The 24759-nt window shown below is 37.4% G+C and overlaps 1 protein-coding gene across 1 annotated transcript in view; it reads right to left on the bottom strand.

Moving 5' to 3' along the window:
* Nucleotides 1-24759, bottom strand: part of LOC140235151 (C-Jun-amino-terminal kinase-interacting protein 4-like) — a 104955-nt gene that overhangs the window by 79515 nt on the left and 681 nt on the right. Inside the window, exon 2 of the mRNA XM_072315187.1 lies at nucleotides 12798-12918. Coding sequence (XP_072171288.1) covers nucleotides 12798-12918 — 121 coding nt within the window. The remainder of the gene's footprint in view (nucleotides 1-12797; nucleotides 12919-24759) is intronic.

The following is a 24759-nucleotide window of genomic DNA, read 5'->3' as shown; positions in this document are numbered from 1 at the left end:
TGTTAGTGCCATGACTAAATAGAATGAAAGCGCTGAATGAATGAACATCGGAAGATCAATATTTGTGTTATCACCAAACATTTAAAGAATTGATATGAATTATAAAAAAAAAAATGTCTTTGAAGACAGTTGTGTTGTTACATTGTATACTGAGGCCTTGACATTTAGTGGTAGTGCCTTGTGTGTGTGTAGTTAATTTGTGTGTGCATGTCCAATATCTTTGCTCCATCAATTGTGTGTGAATGTGTGATACCAGATATTTTAGTGTGTAGGTAAAAAACAAAAGAGAAAAACAAAAACAAGATGACAGCTGTTCTAGTGGAGTCCCTCCGGCAGAGTCACTCCATGCCATCATGGCTCCGGATGTGACCATATGTTCGCCACATACACAAGACTCTTCAATGGGAAAACTTCAGGAGGTTGCTACATACTATATAGGACATGTGGGTCCATTGTATTCGTGACATTTTCACATACAATGCACGCCTCATTACCACCGACCTATGATGCCTGAATGACTCCCTTGATAACCCAACTTGCATCATCAAGCTTTGTTTTTGTTTTGTTTTTTCTTTCCATCAAATGGGTCTAGATCATTGCTATTAAAATGTCTCTTTTCAGTCTGTTTCCTTCTTCTTCTCTATCAGTACAGCATGGATGCATCTACCAACTTCCCAAGGATGCCTCTATATTTAGCTGCACCCCCCCCCCCCCCTTCTCTTGTTTCCTGGGTGGAATGAGGGTAATCAAGGGGCGTGACGTTCCCTACACATGTCCTCATTGCAAGGTGGTTAGTGATGTGTTGGACATGATTGCCAAAGCCATCATTGCCATGCCCCCATATGGTGTCAACAATAGCCTTTGTTCAAGACTGTGAGTATGAGGGTGGGAGGAAAATAGGTCGCAGCCTGGAAGTCAGGCTAACACGGCTACAAATATCCCTCCTCCTTTGTAAATCGTGCCTGCATTAGCTCCATCGCACGTTTCCATGTGTCTATTTGCAGACCCCTACCTGTACATGCATCATGCACATACTGCCACATTCATGCATACACCTGGAGTGAACCCTAGAGCAGAAACTGTTCTTCATTCTTTATGCTGTGTGAGGGAGATCAGTACGTTTACTACAAGCTGGGGCAGCCTTTTATTCATTATATTTTATTTTATGTTTTGACATCTTCACTCTACAGGACAGTGTACCTGTTAGTGTTAACAACTTCTTATAGGCAATGGCACTACCAAATGAGCTGTACCCAGTTCATGGTAGTGATACAATAAACGTGGAACACAAAGCCAAATGCCTTTATTGCCTCTTAATTGTCCTCTCTGGTATTATCAATAATGCATAATTAGTATCAAGAAAGACACGTTACACAAAGAAGATTATGCTTTGCGGAAAGTGTGTGCAAATTTTTGTTACAACGTATGTGTTTACCGGTGCTCTCTGTACAAGTAAGTGCCAGGCTGTGGTAGCACCACAGACTGAGCTGAACCACTCGTAATAATAGCAGTGGCACAAAGAAAGACGAACACATACTGAAAATACTCAACAACTCCCCCCCCCCCCCACAACAACAACAAAAGTAATCATCATCCTTTACATTTTACATATTTGGAACGGCACACAACAATACTTCTATGCAAAAACAATCCTCTGTATTCGTGAAACCCAACCTCCTCCTTTAGCCTCCTGGTGCCCGGGTATTCTCTCCATTAGATTTCAAATGAGGATCATAATATAGACTTCACACATCGGTGAAGGTAGGAAACACAGTGCGGCCTGCATACAAAGTGTATGTGGCATGGGAATATTAGCGATGACAGCGTGCAGTACTTGCGTCTCACAACGTTCCTGTATTCTCCCTGCCTCAGCCCTGCATCCTTCAGTGAACTACTCATGATTCATCACACAAATCCCATGATGGCGTGCACATTTTCTCTGGAAAGTTGAGAGGCTGTGATATGGAACTGCCCTGAAATGCCCCTCTGGCATTTAATATACACTTACGTACAAGGTGTATCATACATTATACAACTGTACATAAAGCCTGTGCATTTATCACTTGTTCTTCTATGCTATCCTTCTCTTTTACCTAATGTATTCACCTGAAAAACATTGATATGAATCCTTATTGTGACAAGTGTGTTCATAAGAGTTTTGCAAGATACCACAGTCCTTCAACAAGCATCAATCCTGACCACTACACATTACCGTTGATAACACAACTGGTATAGTTTACAGTATCTACTGTAATTTCAGTTTGATACTGTGGTCCTCAATCACAAAGTGAACTGAAAACAAAATTAAATACTTGTAAGTCCTTTTTTTTCTTCAAAATAAGATATTTGCAAAATATATGGTATGTACAGGACATACATTGTACCATAACAACCATGAAGTACTGTAAGAGAAAAATAAGGGTAAAGTAAAGTAAAGTAAAGGTAAAAATTATCAATAATACACAGCACTGAAAACACTACTGATGATAATAATGATACTGATATTAATATGTAGTAGTAGTAGTAATGGTAGAAGTCGTAATAAAATGGGCAATATGATAATAATGTTGCTACTACTAATACTAAAACTACTACTACTACTACTACTACTACTATTACTAACTACTATTACTAACTACTAATAGGAAGACTATGATATATTTGACATGGTACACAGTGTATGATGCACCCATATTAGCTGCAATTCAAGGAGTAATCACTTTTAATGAATTATATAACAAAACTGCCAAACATTCTATTACATTCAGACAGTGTAAAGATTTGCATCCTGCTGTCATTCACTGCAACTTTTGCCCAAAGAGTGAACCTCATCAAACACCTTACATTTTTTCCCTTTTAATGAATGCTACTAAAATACAAGTGAAAATGGGCAAAATCTGTGAGCATATTGCATTATTTTATTTCATTTTATCTTATTCTATTTTATCTTATTTCATTTTATTTCATTTCATTTCATTTCATTTCATTTCATTTCATTTCATTTCATTTCATTTCATTTCATTTCATTTCATTTCATTTCATTTCATTTCATTTCATTTCATTTCATTTCATTTCATTTCATTTCATTTCATTTCATTTTATTTTATTTTATCTTATTTTATTTCATTTTATTTCATTTTATTTTATCATGTCTGAGGGAGGTACGATGTACCACTTTCTGGCATGACGGACAGCTGACTGTAGAATAAATTAGCTGGTTTGCAAAATCAAATACAATGTAAATGTCACCAAACAAATACACCAGCATATAGGCAATGCACATGTTAGCCAAAGTAGGGCACGGTAGCAGGAAAATTCTGCATGGCGTGGAAGCAATATGCATCCAGTCACATCTAATATGAAGTTGCAGCTTCAACAAGCGTTACTATCTCTTTATAGTCTGTGGTCATATGACTAGGCCCGTTGATGTATATTTGGCTGGGACCAGCCTAGTTCTGTCACACACAATACAAAACATGAGTGTCATCCAGTCTGAGAAGAGCAACTGGTGATTTTCAGAGATTTTGTAGCATGCATTGTTGTGTGTAAATTGTCTGTTTTAGTCACAACACTACAGTGTATGACAAGAGAAGTATGAAAATAAACCACCTAAACTGAGTATTTAGCAATGTTTTCCAGTATGTGTAGATAATGTATTAACAAAACAAACAACCTGAACTTACTTCACTGCAATTTACAAAGGTTAGACAGTATATAAATTTACTGGCCTGCTGCAGTAAATGCATAGCCTCACTTTCTCGTCACTGCAATGACTTTAAAAAAATTAAATAACAAATAAAAATCAAATCAGTACAAATCCACAGTTATGAAATACACTGTTTGAATACGAGTCAGTGATATCAGAATTACTAATCACGCTACAGACATCTGACGATCAACTGGACTTAACTACTGGATTAAAATGGAGTCAATTGTTCACTTTTACTTCTAGGTTCCAGTTCACCTGGCATTAGATTTTATTATTGTATTTCAAACATGTGTACATACAACTATTAAAAAGATTACTGCAGTACATGGCATGTTATACATATAATTGCTGTGCACACAGTGAACATCATTCATGTACAATTTATCTTACAGATTGGGACTTAAAAGGTGATTTTGCGAGTTAGGTAAATGCAGAAGCGAGAACCACGTGAGGAATATGTTCACAAGTAAAGCAAGCCACCCATAATTTCGACTATAATGCCATCCAAAATTTGAATGTCTCCTAGAAATGTAGAAACCTATGCTTTTGCGAGTGGTCAAATTTTGGCACAGGAGGTTGGACCTTAGAACAGGTTTTTTACTGTTCCTTTTCAGATGAACATTTGGTGATTTCCCCCCTTGGAGACAAATCAACAGCGAATACCAATCAACTCGAAAAATGTGTGAAAATAAAAATGCTGCAAAATACACTATATTCTATAGTATACAGCAATACAAGTAGTATGATATTTGGTATTAGGGCAATTCCGCGGTTATTAACGTTACATTTATACAAATTTAGATATTTATTTTTACTACTAACTCACTATTTATTCATTTCAAGTCAAAATCATGTTAAAAACATGTTTATCCTTCCCACGTTTATGATATGGAAAAGAATGAATACAATCCAATAAATATTAGAATTGCTATGGCAACTAAAAAGGCTGGTTGGTAACATTACCAAAAAAAAAAGACATGACAAAAAAAAAATCAATGTCTTGTAACAAAAAATGTGTAAAAATTCAAGTTACTTCAAACAAAGTGTTGCATTAATTTCAATTATTGCATCATGACAAATGTTCATGCAAATATTTTTAACAGTTTGACAGATAATTTATTAGCTAGACTCCAAAAAGCATGGTTAGTAACGTTACGATGAGTAATGTTACATTTGTCCGGAGTAATTCCGCAGGTCATTTCACCCTTTTGTAATTGACAAAATGCCACATGACTTCTGGAGTATTTAAATGAATTCATCTTTTACCCTTTAGCAAAACTTCTGAGGAAAAATTTTCAAAGGAACCCACTCTAATTTGCACTTAACTAAAATTTAGCATCCCCAGTCCTACATGTACATTTTAAATGATGGTTTTAGATCTCGCAAAACCAATAAATACGAAAAATAAAATCTACTGAATTTGAAAGACCTTAATGATTGATGAACATCCATGGCATTAGTTCATACCTAGATTAAAGAGTAAGATAAAGAGGCACATCTCTTTTATTCATGTCATGTCCACCTAACTGCGGAATTGCCCATTAAATGTTCGATAACAAATCTACAATTACCTTGGCACTGACAGTTCTAATGGATCGCATTGTGTGTAAGGTAATTAATTATGGACCAAATTTTGTGCCCTTCAATGATGGATTAAAGAAGTCTCTGCTATGAATGATACACACTTGTCCCACTAAGAGCCTTATATTGGGTGGGTTAGTCTCATCTCAAGGCTTTGCGGAAGTATCTTTTCCGGCTATGGTGTTGTTAGGCTTATAATGAACTTCAGTTTTGCATCATGACTATCTGGTATGACAGCAACAGCAGCGAAAGCGAAAGCAAAACTCTTCAAGTTGACATTAATATAAGCATTATAAGTCATAAAAAATAAATTTCATTCAGTTTCATTTGATCTCACTTGCATGGTGGCTTTAACTGATATACCTCTTCCCGGAAAAAACTTGTCAAATTTTTACATTTTTTGTGAAACATGATTTTTAAAAGCTTTTGTTATGCCATCTGTTTTATTTTGTTCATCACTGGTATCAACTTGAATGATGATATGACATTAATTTTGTCATTTGGAATATGAATAGATGTTATTTGAAAGAAAAAAAAAAACTTGAATATGAAATGAATCTTAATTTCTTATTTCACATTAACTGGTAAGTTGCAGGAAATACAACTTTGAAAACAGCATCTGTTAGAGAAGTGAATACTAAAGAGAAATAAAATGAAAACTAGAAATGTCGCTTTGGCGACTGGTATGCCTCCGCCATAATGCATGATTTTCCCAATAGGTCTAGATAGTACATGTGGACACTGTGTGATTACATTTTCACAAAATTGGCAAAATATTGGAATGACAAGTTTGTCACAAATGTGTTGAATGTTCACCTTCCTCGACGTAGGTTTGGATGAATAGGAGAGCATGTATCTAGGGATTTAAGGACTTTAACTTGACTTTGAACCATTCATACATTTAGGCATTGAGTAATTTTCAAGGTACAGGTGTGGAGAAAAAGTGCAATTTCTGAATTGAATAGTAAATTGTTACCATTTTCATCTGGCCCTTGACCCTAAAATTCATGAGATAATTACTTTCAGGTAGAACATGCATAATATGTACTAAGTTTCAAGGTAACTTGAGCCACTTCCGAGATATGGAGGAAAAAGTTAGTTCAGCACTTTCAATTGATCTTTGACCTTTTGACCTTTGAGGCAAAAAGAGAAAAAAAAAACTTTCCAGAGAATTTCTATTAGGTTACACACGCATACACCAAGTGTAAAAAAAATAACCCTGCTGGCATTGTATAAATATGAGGGTAATAGTAAAATTTTGAAGTCTTGCACTTGACCTTTGACCCCTGACCTTTGACCCCATGAACCCTACATTCTCTAGATAATCACTTCCAGTCAGTACATGTATATACTATGTTCCATGAAGATACCTTGAACAATTTTCCAAGGTACAGAGAAAAAAAGAAGTTTTAATATTTCTACTTGACCTTTTGACCTTTGACCTTTGACCTCATGACCCAAACTTTCACCAGAGAATCTTAATTGGGTAATACATGTATACACTAAGTTCCAAGAAAATATCTTCAGACATTCAATAGATATGGTGGAAATAGTGAAATTTTATGTATTTGACCCTGACCTTTTGACCTTTGACCTTTGACCTTTGACCTCATGACCCAAACTTTCACCAGAGAATCTTAATTGGGTAAAACATGTATACACTAAGTTTCAAGAAAATATCTTCAGGCATTCAATAGATATGGTGGAAATAGTGACATTTTATGTATTTGACCCTGACCTTTTGACCTTTGACCTTTGACCTCATGACCCAAACTTTCACCAGAGAATCTTAATTGGGTAATACATGTATACACTAAGTTTCAAGAAAATATCTTCAGGCATTCAATAGATATGGTGGAAATAGTGAAATTTTATGTATTTGACCTTGACCTTTTGACCTTTGACCTTGAGCACGTGCACCCAAAAGTTGATAGGCACAACTTCACCCCCTAATACACATACATGCCAAGTTTCATTAGGATACCTCAACAGGTTTCGATAGTTACCTTGTCCACAAAATTCATTACGGACGGACGGAAGGACGGACGGACGGACGGACGGACGGACAACCCGAAAACATAATGCCTCCGGCACCACTTCGTGGCGGAGGCATAACAAACCACTGTACATTTGGGCTACAATGTAGATCTGTCACTGAATCACATACATGTATGTAAAATGTAAGTAACATGACTGATGGAATAATACTGCATTATTATCACATGCTCCAATCAGCCTCATCAAAGAATATACAGAGGTGTATATGGCAAAATAAAGGAAAAAACATTAAAGGACAAGTTCACCTTCATAAACATAAGGACTGAGAGAATGCAGCAATATTAGTAGAACACATCAGTGAAAGTTTGAGGAAAATTGGACAATCGATGCAAAAGTTATGAATTTTTAAAACTTTTGTGTTGGAACCGCTGGATGAGGAGACTACTACAGCTTGTGAGTCACATGCGTACAACAGTATAAAGAAAATGTAAAGAAAATTCAACATGGGGGCAGTTCCGTAAAGTCGGACGTACATTTCGGACACTTTGAAGGCCTGGATTTTTATTGCCAATGGGGGCATATCTGTTTTTAAATGTGCAAGATGTGTAAAGGTGCTAGTACTATAAACCCACTTATTATTATAGTGGCACCTCGTTTCATTAAGGAGTAATGTGCTAAAAATACCATGGTGTCGGACGTACGCGCACGAATTGACTTTTTCAACCGTGAAGATTCATGGTCAAAACTCTGTGATGTGTGAGGGCTTATAGTAGAACTGATACCAGTTTTGGTTGAATGAAGGATTGAGTTTTATAACACATACCAGCATTATGTCTAAAGCTGTTCTGAAAGTTGTGTAAATCATCAAAGTTTGTCGGTGTCGGACGTACATTTTACGGTGTCGGACGTACCCGTGTGAAATTTTCAGACGGTACGTCCGACACCAATCTGGCACTCTGTATTTTCTAAAGTACAAAGAATATTTGAGTAATGATTCATATTTCAGACACATGAGGTAATATTCTATGCAGACTTATATGTTTAACATTCACAGGAATTTACTATCTTAATTTCAACCAGTGCACAAAATTGAGAAAATCAGAAGTGTACGTCCAACACCAAAATGTAATTTTTTATTTTGTGGAAAAATTGATCAAATTTTCCTTTTATCCAAAGCATTTTAACACATAATCAGTTGAATACATTCAAAAGCAATGATTAACTCTTCTATTTGTTAATTCTTACTTCTTTTTCCAAATGCACATTGATCTAAATACCCCCCCAAAAGTTTTAAAAATCCACAATTTCAAAAATTTACGGGCATTATCAATGAGTAACTATGATCAAAACATCATGGAACAAGAGGATCAGTCTAATTTGATATCAAACTAACTGCAAAATCTATATCAAATAAAAATTAGAGCACAGCATTCAAAATAAAGCTTCTGACCATTTATGTTTAAAATGCCCAAATACAACAATAGCAGTAAAATGTATTTGGGATCAATGTCACTGAATGTAATCACATAATGTACATTATGTACTATACATACTGTATAGAACATGCAAAGACCTCTAAAGCTAAACTCCATGTACAGACAAATTCTACTTATCCAGGCTTCCGAAAATTATTTCAATTTATTCTGAACTCTAAAAATGTAAATTCAAGAAATTGCTGGAAAACATAATGTAAGTATATACTATTCAATGTAATAGAGATACTGCACGATCAATGTGATGTTGGCATTTTATAGAAATAACTGTTTAGCCTATCTATAGGAGAGATTAACAAACGCTTCCTTTATAATAGTCCAACGAATGATAAAACTCAGTTTAGAGCAGTATTTGAATTTGCAACCAGATCACTGAAGTGTGTACACAGATATATTGTACATACATGTAAGATTTCAATCTCCATATTTGTTCAAAATTAAGATAATCTAAGTTAGTAAATGTGAAAGAATTTCCAGAATATGCAATTATTACATTATACCTACTTGAAAGGTTACATGTGGTCTAAAAACAAACTATTAGTGTATGAAGAATTATAAGAACAAGGCTGAGTATAATTATGCAAATGTCAATCTTTATTGACACATTTTTGTAACATTGCGCACATGCTCTTCATTTACACCAATCGTGAAGAAAAAGATATTGATATGATAATTAATTAGTGCATCATGTCCTTTTCTTTCCTGACCAATAACATTTATGCATATACTATATATCGATTTAATAATCAATAGGCCAAATTTTAATAGCGGATAGTTACAAAATATAACGTGTATTAACCTACATATATCAGTCTGTGTTTCAAGGGCACCAGCACTCAGCACTACCAAAGGACCAGTTCACCTTCTCTACAGTCATGTGAATTGAGAGAATGCAGCAATATTGATACAATACATATCAGTGAAAGTTTGATGAAAATCAGAAAATCCATTCAAAAGTTATGAAGGTTTGAAGTGCCAATGCCGCCATCACTGGATGAGAAGACTACTACAACTTGTGATGTGTAACGAGTTAATAAAAGAGAAAATTAAAGTAAATTAATCTATTTTCACCTTTCTCTCATAATAAAAAAGAGCATTTGACTTGTCTTTTTCAGAAGTCAGGGGGAATAATGTTACCCTTAAAGGGATAGTATAGTTTTGGTTGAGATAGGGTTTTGGTTTCCATTTGTGTTTGTGTGTGTGAGAGAGAGAGATAATGAGAAACCCCTTGAAATATAAAAGAGCATACTGTACAAGTCTATGAAAAAACTTTATCTGATGAAAATTGGTTTTGAAATAAAAGGTGGGACTCACCTTTTAGGTGGACCACTTTCTTTTATTTCATTTTTTATATAAAATCTCCGCCATTTAAAAACCAATTTTCATCAAATAAAATTTCTCTCAGATTTGTATGCTCTTTAATATTTCATAAGTGGTTTCTAATTACCCATCTCTCAAAAAGTTAAAATCTTACTCCACCCTCTCAACCAAAACTATCATCCCTTTAATGTGTGATCAGTGACAAGTCATGGGAATGTGTACTGTTTAAAAAAAAGAGAGAGATTTTGTGACATTCTCTTTATATTTTCCTTGTTTTAGCCATGTAACATCATAACCTGAAGTAGTCTTCTCATCCAGCTGTGACTGTGTAGAACCTTCAAAAATCCATAACTTTTGAATGGATTGCCCGATTTTCCTCAAACTTGTACTGATGTGTTCAACTAATATTGCTGATTTCACTCAATCTACATGTAAATGAAGATGAACTTGTCTTTTACAGAATAGAGCACTGTAATGAATCATTTTCAAATCTCCATCAAACTTAGAAAAAAAAATGAGCTGGATTTAAGGGGCCAGCTGGCAGTAACAATATTTCTGTATCATTTTCCAAAAATTTGCTTCAACAATTCAAGCTTCTCTGCAAATAAGATGCTGTATTCTGCTTCTTGTTGAATACTGTGCCCTTAATTAGGGTACTACAGTATTAAAAAATCAAAGTAACCTAGTTCAGCTTAATCTATTTTTAGCAGCACAGACCCTTGTTGCCAGGCATGCGGTAACTGTATAGAACTGCATGCTCCAGATCTGTTTTCTACTTTGATTGTTCTAAAATTCCACATAAGATTTATACAGTGTGATCATTTGCTTTGATTTCATGATGAATCTATCAGTAGAATATCCAATAATAAAGAAAAGTTAAAACTTAGCTGTGCCATGTCTGATTAAATGAAATTGTTGGAGTTACGGGAGAGACAATTTGGTGTCGGACGTACACTGTGTCGGACGTACATTCAAAGTGTACGTCCAACACCACAATATCTCAGTTTTTACAAACCATACAAGTGACCTTTGATGATGGTTAGATTGCCTATGACAAATGTGCTTTGCATCCTAAGTGATATGATTTATCTCGCTTCAGATTAATGTGAATATTAAAAAATGTATGTTTACGGTGTCGGACGTACATCACCAAAGTGGTCGAACCGGGGAAAACTGTCATTAAAAAATGAAAAGCCTTGGAGTTTTCTTGGATTAATAAATGAAAAGTATACCTGTTAACCTTATTGGCAAGATATAAATGTTGTGTAGGTTTGAAATTTTTAGGAGATAAATCAAAAGTATATTTTGGCAAATTTTTAACTCAAAATGAGAGGAAAATTAGCCTCTTACTTCAATACCCATAATTCTTACAATACGCATAACAAATTGAAATCAACAAAATTCCCTGAAGATATAATCTCTGACGATTGATATGGTATGTTACTTGCAGTGATTTGACGATTTTGAAATTTTGACGTTGAGGTTCACTATTTTACGGAATTGCCCATATTTTCACTTTTTTCGCATAATAAAAGAGCACTTGACTTGCCTCTTTCTAAAGGCAGGGGGAATGATATTACCCCTAACATAAATGTCGGTAACGAGTCAAGGGAATGTGTACTTTTTTCAAAAGATGAAATTTTGTGAAATTCTCTTTGTATTTTCCTTATATTGTTGTACGCATGTGACATCTACATTGTAAGTTATTCATACAATGCAGTAGTCTTCTCATTCAGTGGTTACTGCATTAAAACTTCAAAAATTCATAACTTTTGAACGGATTGTCCGATTTTCTCAAACTTTCAATGATGTGTTCTGCTAATATTGCTACATTCTCTCAATCCTTATGTTTATGAAGGTGAACTTGTCCTTTAATAATGACATGTGAGAACAGAACCTCATTACACACAGGCTTTTTTGGATGAAATTCTCTTGACAAACTGTATATGCGAGATTTAATACTGCACATTTTAATACTGGTCTCACTTTTGATTTTGACAGTGGAATGTGATGACTTTGCATCACACATTATACAAACACACACAAACACACACACACACATACACACACATATCATGCCATTTACCAAGTGATGCATGTTTTTAAGCCAGGGTTTAATTTTCAAGAATTTTGCAAGTTGGGAGATATGAACTCTGATCTGGACATGAATGCGACATCGTATGCACACTTGTAACTGTACATGTACATTGCTACAATGTCTACTCACAATTGCAAATTCAACCACTCATGCAATTGTTGGGAAGTCTAGATGAGCAAAAACCAGACTTGCTATAGTGTACATTACTATAAATAAACTCAGATATATAGAAAAGAGAAAAGGGGATTTTAAAAATAAAGGGAGAAAGTATGATATCCCTCTGGACGCAAAGGCAAAGACCACTGCTTGCCAAGAGGGGTTGTACACACCCCGTACAACTGTACTTCTTGGGTTCCATACACAAGTCTGATGTGTCAGGTGTTATTTAGAGGTATACACACAAGCCTGGTATAAGGTATCATTCAAAGGTAACACACAAGTCTGGTGTAAGGTGTTATTCAGAGATATACACACAAGCCTGGTATAAGGTATATTTAAAGATATACACATAAGCCTGATGTAAGGTGTTATTCAGAGGTATACACACAAGCCTGGTGTATATACACTGTACGTTGTAGGTTAACAGAGGGCTACTCACTCTGGTCATTGTAGTTCTTCAGCTTCAGTGTCGTCTGCTTCTGGCTCATCTCCAGCTGGTCCACTCTGGCCTGTAGGAGGCGCTTTTCCTGATCATTGGCATCTTCGTACTCGAGGAATTTCTGCATGTGGCACAAAATTAAAAAAACAAACAAAACAAATAAAAAAAGAGATGTAAAAATCATTAAAAGAGTACAGACTTGAGATACTGTACTTTGACAGAAAGTCTGTCGAAGTGCAGACCTGATTCTACCCAACAACAATTGCAAGTTTGTGGCATCATGAAGCATTAGTGTAAATATTTCATGTTTTGTCTGGAAAATTTCAAGAGAACTGGAACCAAGCTAGAGATACAATTATGGCAACAGCCAAACGATGCTGGAATGAATACTTACAACAACAACAACAAAAAAAAAAGAAAGAAAATGATATGACATTGAGTATTGCGTAGTACTGTTCAGGCCGAATATTTCACAAGGTTTTTATTTTTGCATATTTGCAAAGGGGCTACAACATGACTTACGTGTATTCTCTGTGGAATTTTGCACCATTCTATCATTTCCATATGGATGGTAGTAGTCTAGTACAATTATTTGTAAATGATGATAGTGTACAGCTGTATGTATTCAATTATACACTGAAGCTTCAAGGAAGTAATATATCTCTCAGCTAAATACCATGAGACTGTGATTATTGCTGTATTAAACGGCCGTTCACATGCACAAACTGGATAAGTGTAAACGATCAGAACTAATAAAAGTTTGTAAAATATGCATTACATATAATATATCATGGTTACTGCTGTTTCAGTTTTAATCCATTTGATCATATGACTGCTACTACTGTCTTGAGATACACAACGATTTATACTGGTGTTTGTGGTAAGAAGACAGCACAAGTGAAAATAGGCATCAAACATTTATCCTTTCAAGAGCAGTTTTCTAATGTTGTTGTTTTTTCTGGTTTAATACATTCCTGTTATTCAAACTTCCTGATTTGGGGAATACTGAGTTAAAGATAATAATGAAGTTAACAATATGTGTGCTTCTACGATGTCGCAAGGTACTGTGTAATATAACCCATCATTGCCCAGAGGACTGGTTTCTAATTTGCTATACATAACGCTTGTGCTATTTGGACAAAGATGGGGGCACAGTCTAACCAGCATGGACATGGTAGTGATTCAACATGAGTTAACGAGATGCATCACAGACCAGTTTCATCCACAGCAGACAAGATGCTGTGATAATCACTGCAAAATTTGATGAAGGCGGGGGGGGGGGGGGGGGGGTAAATAAATTTGACATCAGTATGAGGCATCGAGTAAGCATCATCTGTGTGGTGTAGCAGGGGTGGGGGAACAGTCGTTCTTTCCCTGCATTCCTGAGATATCATTTAATATCTCTGATCTGCCCCCAAAGGGGCCGCATTAATGCGACATAGTTGTGTTTTCCAAGCGACATGCTCTTGTGCATGGATGTGCAATCCAAACAGGAATGAGAGATGTTCCATGTCGGGGCAACTGCGCTGATGAAATTTCCTTCTGTGGCGTACGAAATCTGTAGCAGTGGTGGATGTGGATTTATTGATGCCAGTATTGGGCTAGATTTTTTCTCCTGCTACTGACAAAAGTACAAGGTAGAAGCTTTTCTTTCGGTGGGTGGGTGGGGGGGGGGGGGTTGCATCACATAAATACCTACTGTACACATATTTTGTGTATCAATTATGAAATCTTGTGAGGTTTATACAAAAATAATTTGACTTTGTGATTAATGTTAAAATGAACACTGCAGCATGCATCATTATTAAATCGAACATCCGATTTATCGCAGAATCACCAAAGAGCAGAAGAAACACTAGTATACATTGGAGCTTTGTTCATTTGTTGGGGACAATACTACGGTACTTCTACTACTTAAGTTGCACTTCAGCCTAAGTACAATCCAACCTCCGTTATCTCACCATGTCGGGATTGAAATTGAAAGTGATATTGCTGGATAAGCAAGATACAGTATATGCTCAAGCTGCTATTGCGCTACATGATGTTACATACATGTACTGTACATTTTGAAGTCATGTATAAAACAAAAGTTACCGTACAATGTGCCTGTGTGTGTTGGTAAACAACTCAACTCACTTAACTGGACAAAGTTCACATTCATTTTGCTAATAGTATAAACCTACACGTGTACTCTACTGTACATCAGCCATAATACACTGTACAGTCACTAGGCTGAAAAATCATTGTGCACTGAAAAAAAATAAGAGACCCGCGGGTCTAGCGCTCACCTGAATATCGCAAGTTCAACTTTCACGCAGTCACTAATCTAAATTATTCACAGCTCTACCAAAATTTGACCAGGCATTCTCAAGTAGAAGATGAAAATGTACAATAAGGGCCCAAATTTTTTAAGATTCCTTAATTATTGGAGATTGGGGCCCCCTGGGGCCCTCTGGGTGGGGCATGGTGCCCATTTTGATAAATTTAGATCCTGGCCCCCTAGGGATGCTACCTGCCAAGTTTGACGAAAATCCATCATGAGGTTTTCAGGAAGAAGATGAAAATGTACAATTCAGGCCCCCATTTGGACCTCCCCAACCACCCCCCCCCCCCCACCCCTGCCCCCAAGAGGGGCACCCCTGGATCTCCTATGAACAAACTCAAAACTACAGTGATTAATGTACTCACTCATAGTATTATCTTAGCTCTATAACTTCTGATTCTAGAGAAGATTTTTAAAGATTCCTTCATTTTGGGGCCTCCTGGGGGCCCCTAGTTTGCAGGCACAAACCCTTGTTGGTTGTATAGGAGTCTGCATGCACCAAGACTAATACACGCACCACTACACTGCAGCCTCTACCTTGTTGGGAGAAGCTTCAACACAGGGCCTATGGGACAGTGCCAAAGTGGTGCATGTAGTAGTCTTGGCGCAGACTCCTTTACGACCAACAAGGGTTTGCGCCTGCAAACTAGGGGGCCCCCTGGGTGGGGCATGGTGCCCATTTTAACAAATTGAGATCCTAACCCCTTAGGGATGCTACCTGCCAAGTTTGGTGAAAATGGGTCATGGGGTTCTAAAGAAGAAGATAAAAATTATGTACAATTTAGGCCCCATGAGGACCCCTCCTCACCCCCCTCCCCTGGGTCCCAAGGGGGGCACCCCTGATTCTGCCATGAACAAACTTGAAACTACAGTCATCAATGTACTAACTCATAGTATTAACTTAGCTCTATCACTTCTGGTTCTAGAGAAGAAGATTTTTACAGATTCCTTAATTTTGGGGGGTTTGGGCCCCCCTGGGGGCCCCCTGGGTGGGGCATGGTGCCCATTTTAACAAATTGAGTTCCTAACCCCCTAGGGATGCTACCTGCCAAGTTTGATGAAAATCGGTCCTGGGGTTTTCAAGAAGAAGATGAAAATGTAAAAAGTTTACGCACGACGGACGACGCACGACGGACGACGCACGACGCATGACGGACGCTGGACGAAGGGCGATCACAATAGCTCACTTGAGCCTTTGGCTCAGGTGAGCTAAAAAAACTAGAAATGTCGCTATGGCGACTGGTATGCCTCCGCCATAATGCATGATTCTCCTAATAGGTCTATAGTACATGTGGACAACGTGTGATTACATTTTCACAAAATTGGCAAGTTTGTCACAAATGTGTTGAATGTTCACCTTCCTTGACCTAGCTTTAATTGTATGAATAGGAGAGCATGTATTTGGGGATTCAAGGACGTTAACTTGACTTTGACTCATTCATATGTTTAAATGCATTGAGTAATTTTCAAGGTATAGAGAAAAAGTGCAATTTCTGTATTGAATAGTAAATTGTTACCATTTTCATCTGGTCTTTGACCCTAAAATTCATAAGATAATCACTGTCAGGCAGAGCATGCATACATTGTAAATATGTAGTAAGTTTCAAGATAACTTGAGCCACTTCCGAGATGGAGGAAAAAGTTAGTTCAGCACTTTTTGACCTTTTGACATTTGAGGCAAAAAAAAAAGAAACTTTCCAGAGAATCTCTATTAGGTTATAAATGCATACACCAAGTGTAAAAGAAAAATAATCCTGTTGGCATTGCATAAATATAAGGGAAATAGTAAAATTTTGAAGTGTTGCCCTTGACCTTTGACCCCTGACCTTTGACCCCATGAACCCTAAATTCTCTAGATAATCACTGCCAGTCAGTACAGTACTGTACATGTATATTATATACTATGTTCCATGAAGATACCTTAAACAATTTCCAAGGTACGGAGAAAAAAGTGAAGTTTTAATATTTTTACTTGACCTTTTGACCTTTGAACTTTGACTTAATGACCCCAAACTTTCACCAGAGAATTTTAATTGGGTAAAACATGTATACACTAAGTTTCAAGAAAATATCTTCAAGCATTGCATAGATATGGTGGAAATAGTGAAATTTTACGTATTTGACCTTTTGACCTTTGACCTTGAGCATGTGCACCCAAAAGTTGATAAGCACAACTTCACCCCCTAATACACATACACGCCAAGTTTCATTAGGATACCTCAAAATGTTTTTTAGTTACGCTGTCAACAAAATTAATTACGGATGGACAGAAGGACGGACGGATGGAAGGACGGACGGACAACCCGAAAAACTTCGTGGCGGAGGCATAAAAAAACAAGGAGAAATGATGTGTGTGATACTGTGAAATGAGGAATGTTCGCGTGCATTTTAATTTTGCGAAGTTCGTGAAAGCCAAGATTCGCAAAATTAAAATGCACGCAAAATTTCTTGCTGACACTATACATGCATTGAATGCCAGTGGCAATTCGCGAAAATTTCATGCCACGAAAAAGGCCGTCGCCTCCAATTCGCAAAAATTTTGCGCCGCGAATATATCATGTTTTATAGTACTCAGTGGGGCCACTCAATTAATGAGCAGCTGAGTACTGGTACATAGTGTACATGTACGTACAATGTGACTGGATTTGCATGTTATGTATGAGAATTCTGGTACAGTATTCATTGCATAATCGGGCATCTGATAATCGGGAACCTCGCTTAAATGACATAAGCTTCCTAGAAACATTTCCAATGCATGTTAATTTTTCTTCAAGCGATCTTTGATTTTGTTGATATTTTACACAAAAAATCTACCAAAATACCACAACAATATTTCAAAGATTCCCTATCAGTTGTCGTTTACATCGAACTTACAAAGCAAGCTTCGGACTGGTGTGTTTTGACCTCTGTCCATCCAGTACACATACATTTCAGCTCGCTGCCCGCCTTCGCTTTTCTGTACATGTGTATACAGTATATGGCGAGCTAGATCGCTACATATTGACAACACATGTACAGTGCAGTGATCGCGGCAAGTAAACAATCAAACCGTGATGATTGAATGATTCAAGGACTTTTCATTGACGTTCCCACATCAGTTCTGGGTAATCATTTCCCATGGTTGTGGATATGTATACGGAACGCCCTACATGTCCAAGAATTCTACGAATGTTTAAGAAAGTGCTAGCTTTTAATCCACATATTTTGTGTTCGAAGAGAGGTGACAGAAGAAGAACCCGGTTGTGATTACTCTACATCATTGCGAGAATGCAGGGAGAGCTAAAGGGTCGCGCCGAGGGGTAGCGTGGTTGTGTATTCATGTACATGTACAGTACGTCAGTATGCATGTGTGTGTGTGTGTGTGTGTGTGTGTGTGCACTACAGTACATGTACATGTCGTATGCCGTTAGTGTATGGTGAGTGCTCATCGCGAAATCGGGCACCCCGCTTAAAGGGGCCGTGTTTGCTACTCCCAACCTGTCCCGATTATGCGATGAATACTGTATAACAGTTGTACTACAAAATGGGAAATAAATGAATCTAAAAAAACCTACAAGATATTAACATTGTCAGAATAACTACTGTCATTACAATTTAGTGGGCAATAACTTTTGATTTTTTAATAAGATGTCTATGGTTACAATATATCTTTTTATACCATGTTTTCCTTTCATTGAAGAACTCTCAGAATAGTGTTTGGCAACCTACAATAGCACTACTCTGGCACATCCTATTGTACAGGCTTGTATTCTAAGTATACACACCGATAATGTTATCACCCATTTATCCGTTTGAATTGAAGACAACTATACACAATGTCAACTTACAAAAGGAGGCACATATGACCATCAAATTTGTGCTCTAGACGTGTAGATGTAGATGTCTGTATCAGAGCAATCTGCCACCTGTAATGTATGGGCACAATGCATAATGATTGCATGTACAGTGGAGGTGCATAAAGCACAATGTAGACTGGTTATTAGGGAGAAACCATTTGTGCTAGTGGGGCCTCGTTACTGCTCCACTAACATGATAGGCCTGGCATGTTCATTACAATGTTTCTCCCTGCAGTGCTGACAGAAATGGCAATCACAACATAGTGCACATACTGTAAAGGTACATTTGTACACTGAAACATGTGTCATTATGGGCACATTCATGCATTGACTTTATCACAGTGATCATCATACTGAATTAAAGGGACTGTACAGTACTGGTTGAGGTGGGGATTCATGTTTTGAACATTCCTAAGTGAGATAATGAAAAGCCTCTTATGAAATATGAAAGAGCATGTAATTTTAAGAAGGATTCAACGTTTATTTGATGAAAATTGGTTTTCAAATGGCTGAGATATCCAAAAAAGTGCTAATAACAAAAGGCGACATGCCACAACTTTATTGGGATCTCTTTGTTTCACCTTGTTTTTGGATATCTCAGCCATTTCAAAACCGATTTTCATCGAATAAACCTTTGATACCCCTTAGAACTGCATGCTCTTTGACATCTCATAGAGTGGTTTCTGAATATCTCGCAAAACGTTAAAAGCTAAATCCTCACCTCGACCAGAACTGTACACACCCTTTACAGAAAATGAGATAAAACATTTTCAGCAGATTTTTCATTACAAACAATTATGCACAAAGTTAACTACAAGTGTATTGGACATTTATACATGTCGGTACAATGAACAGCATTACAGCAAGAACTATTATCAAATTACAAATTGGTTTCCAGTCACATTTCAGTGAATTATGTTTGCACATCTAGGGAGACAGACAGGATTCATTACATCAATTTAAAGTACATGTAATTCTCTAATTCTATTCTAATCATTGTCTGATCAGAAAACATGGTGCAAAAGATGGCATCTTTCCCACTGATAATATTATGCACAGCCTCGAGCAGTATGAGAGTCCAGATGGAATGAAAAGCCTTAAAATGCAAAACACTGACCTTATTTGAAGTTCAATTAGTGTCTGAATACAAAATTATTATCCGTAAAAGACCTTACAGGCAATGGGCACATGGCCAAAACCTTTCTACATAGACTGTCTCAGAAGGGAGAATTTTACATACATTGTACAGTATGTACGGTTACACTACATGTATGTACATTTGTACATGTGAAATGATAGTGAGCCTTGTTTCAAGATGATGAGGGTCTCCTTGTCACAAATCCTTATTTTGTTTCTGTGTTTTGCTTTGTTTTTGCAACAACAAAAAATCAGTCAAACTGACTCTCAATTTGGTTTAATACTTGCACACACGCTATCACATGGACATTGCAATTAACTCAAAGCAGCACTAATTTCTCTTCAAGGTCATAACATATGGCGTGGGCGCATGGTAACCCACGATCTTGACGACCTTTGATTGTGATAATATGGGATATCCACACTACAGGAAAAGCGATGAGGCTGCCTCCATACACACTGTCATTCACCAGGAGAGGAAGTCTTCATTGAAGCAGGTATTAACAACACACCTCGTGACAAGTTCATTACAACCACAGGAGAGTACAATGTACTGTACTTGTACGTGAAATCACTCTGGGCTTCCTTTTGTCACAATCATGCACTCATTTTTGTACAGGAAGAATGTTCAAGTTCTCGCATACTGTAAAACATGATATATTCGCAGCATGAATTTTTCGCGAATTGGAGCCGACGGCCTTTTGGCGGCATTAAATTTTCGCGAACTGCCACTGACACTCAATGTGAATATGTAGAAACAAACTTTCACGTGCATTTTAATTTCGTGAATTTCGCGAAATTCGTGAAATTGAAATGCACGGGAACATTCCTCGTTTTACAGTATATCACAGTGTGACACATTCTGACTGTAGCTGGATGGCATGAGCACTGCAAATGTAGGGTTGTGCCTCGTACAGCACCTGGACTTTCATTACACGGGATGTATTTATATGCGGTAATTGTGGTAATTAACGTACTGTATAAATGTGCCATATATTTCGGGAATTCCCGATGATTTCGCGAGTGGTTAAATTCGCGATCGCGGAGTCCTGAATTGAACAGAGAAATGTACACGTGTATGTCACATCCACATCGGGATCAGAGTCAATATTTTCGCGTGTCTTTAATTTCGCAAATAGCACCTGACTCGCAAAATTCATGAAAATAAAAACCACACGAAATATTTAGTGTATACAGTAATCTGCATTTATTACAAGAAACCTTGTTGTCTTTATATGTGGCTTGAAGTCTTTATGTGTCTATTGCAGTATCAAGGGAAGATTATCACATACTCCCAAAACAATACAATCATGTAAATACAGATTGTACAGTAACCTCAAATATACCCTGAGGTATACAATTGTATTTTCCCCACTTAAAGACAAACACACACACACACAGACACATACATACAAACATCTGAAAGAAAAGGCAAAATAGCAAATGTGAAGCTCTAACAGGGACAAGTATGAATGAATCACTGTGAATCAAATTAGTGTACAGTAATATTGTACTGTAGCTTTTACAAGCAAATGGAAAGGAAAATATTGAATGTACATTGTACAGTACTGAGCAACACAATGATTATTCAAATGATTATAATACCCAGCCTTCAAAAAATATTTGCCTGATAATGCTCACAGTCAGATTTTTTGCCTCTGTTTCACTCGGTTCGCAGAATATGAATTTACCATTTGATAGGTGCAGTGTGTGTACATGTACAGCTTTACAGTGTACATACATTGTAAATTGTGTACTGTACATTGTATACAATTTCCCTGCAGACTTCATGCAAGCACATTCATTTACATTGAACAGTTTTGTACACGTGCCGTTTGAACATTGATCATCAAGTTTGGATAAACTGTGCTATAATAGAACAAGGACTTGGTGCCAGCACTCTTCGTTGAAAAAACAAACAATTGAGGCACAGATTGTGTCATGTGATGATAAACATGGAGCAACACGCGGCAAGCCACAGACAGCAGAGTACAAGCCCTGTATAGGAATGACTCATGCTGAAACTCTCTCTCCCTGTCTCTCTGCTACATTGCATGACTGTGTATTCAATGGAATCAATGAGCAAGTTGTGTGGAAACAGTACTACAGTATTTATGACACTTTCTCAGAGTACAGATTTGTCCTTTCTTTTCTAAGAGCAGGAGATCATGCTACATACAATGTACAAATGATAATTTGATTCATGTGGCCAAAATCATCATGTACCTGTAGGCAAAGGTAAGAGTCATTTTCTAAATCACGATAGTTGATGGTACATGTAATGGCCCATGGATGCTGTGCCTCTTATATACATTATGTATCAGTGGACTGTAAACATTTGTGCTAATTGAATGATTACAGCTGTATGTGCTCTGAGACTTTTTCTCTTCATAAACACACTAATGCTCCATTTGAATAGGGTTGCATCAAAATCATTTGATAATGCTGACATAGTGTATGTGCAATGTATATCATTGATGCACTGTCTTCTCACAAAAAAAAACAACAACATAAAGGATATGACCATAAATTCTTGCGTATTGGGAGGAATGGAGGGGGGACTTTCACAATGTACAATATCACTCCACACTCGTCATGCACATATGTGTAACCTCAAATATACTGTATGAGGTTTCGTGCAAGAAGGTCACTGTTGATGCAGATACTGTACTTCAAGGCATAAAATGTACATGTAGTTATAATTACATGTATGTATAGACAACACGTGGTTGACAGCATCACATAGCCAGGCAGGGCTGTACACCAACCCATTTTTTTCTACTGGTCCCACCTAATTTTTTATTTTTCTTAAAAAACTATGTGGATTGACGTTTAGATTCTACACTAATGATAATACATTTTATTACAAATTAAACTAACTTAGCAAGATTGCATGTGACATTGTGATGTAGCTACATAACAAGACAGAATATACATAAAATGAACATCAGAGCATGTGGATCTAGACAGCAAAATGATGCTTTGTGACACTGACAGGCATACAGAGTACACTTGTACATGTAATCACACAGCGAAATGAATGTCTACGGAGGAGTCCATATGGGTGACCGGGTCTTTTTATCGCACGCGATTGACATGCTCAGGCAAGGTCCGGCTATCGCGACTGACAACTTAGACAAAACATTACCAGTAGAGCAAGGACAATGCGATTCGGGATAGTGAAAAGGGAGCTTGACGAGATGTGTCAAGCACTGCGCTGAGGCTCGTGGTCGAAGTGGCTCGTTGCAGGGAATATCTGGGAGGCTTGAAGAGATGTGACACTCCGCACAGTCGGGGCTGAAGAGCCGTGTGGAGGTAAATAAGATGATGTTAATAACGATGACGATGTCAGCTATCGACAGTTGTTTGACAGGAGAGCGAGTTGCCTGTGGATGTCGTGTTGATAGTTGTTGGGATGATTATTGGCAGTGGTGAGTCGTGCCAGTAGTCGAATTGTTGAGACAGCCAGCGGCAGCAGTGAGTCTTGCCGAAAGAAGCAGATATTAATAACATTCGAGGCAAGCAGTGTACCAATGAACAGGTCAAAGTTCGTGACATGTATGCTGCGGTAATTGAGCTGGGCTTCGAAGTAACAACGCCGGATCTTCGTAGCGAGAAGAGGACAGCAGCTGGGTTGAAACGTCTCAGCTAGCAGTTGATGCACAGCATAACGATGACGGTAGGCCTATTGACTCAAGCAAGATCTTAGTGGGAGTGATTCGATGGCATGACGTGGTGTGGAGGGTTGCGTAGTGGTGTTCCAAACGTGTGCCAGTTGAGGTGCAAACCTCGGGTCACCATTGGTCAAAGGTAGACATGCATATTGATGATGGAACTTGATACACATAAACAATAACTGTGATTGGATTATGGCTTCCACACAAATATTAAATGATTGTAATAATGTATCTAGACCTGACCATGAACTGGTCTGAACCAGAATGAGAGGTCAGCAAACTATGTATTAAAAGTGCGAAAATTTCTACTCTCACTGTCTGAGGTTGGGGAACAATTTTAATAAAATCTAGCGATACATGAGCAAAAATACAAAGAATAGAGTACGAATACAGTCAGTAGCAAAGATGCTACACAGTAAATAAACACCTTGTAGTATCTGCACGTACGGGGATAGACAATACAAAAATAAAAACAAATAAAAAGTTAATATACGATTAAACATTCCCTGGTCAGACCAATACTGTTAGAAACATTGTAGGTCTAGATTGCCGAATCCACGATTCGACCACAACGCAGTTCAAAATTTGACCGCCTGCTAAACATGTATTCTAGAAACCTAACAAAATGTTAGAATCTATGGTATGGCATTCTAACATGGTCTCGATACGCTTTTGCGCACGGTCAAACCTTGGCAAGGGAGGTCGAACCTCGGCGCGGGTGCTGATAACTTCTACGGTGTTCTAGGCGTAATTTTACTTGTATTGTTTAAAATGCAATATTGCAATGCCAGGGACGGTCCATAACCACTAGGCCCATGCTGTAACGCATAGAAAATCTACCTGGTACATGTTGTCTTTTGACGTTGAAAGAGGGTCTATCTAGATCCTAGATGTTCTATCACTCAGATAAGTTGGTTTAGACTCAAATTTATGAATATGAACAATGATGAATAGATAGGGCTACACAAAATGCCAATTAATTATGATCT

The sequence above is a fragment of the Diadema setosum genome, chromosome 11 (genome assembly GCF_964275005.1).
Source record: "Diadema setosum chromosome 11, eeDiaSeto1, whole genome shotgun sequence".
In the NCBI taxonomy this organism is placed as follows: domain Eukaryota; kingdom Metazoa; phylum Echinodermata; class Echinoidea; order Diadematoida; family Diadematidae; genus Diadema; species Diadema setosum.
This window is presented reverse-complemented; position numbering and strand designations above follow the sequence as displayed.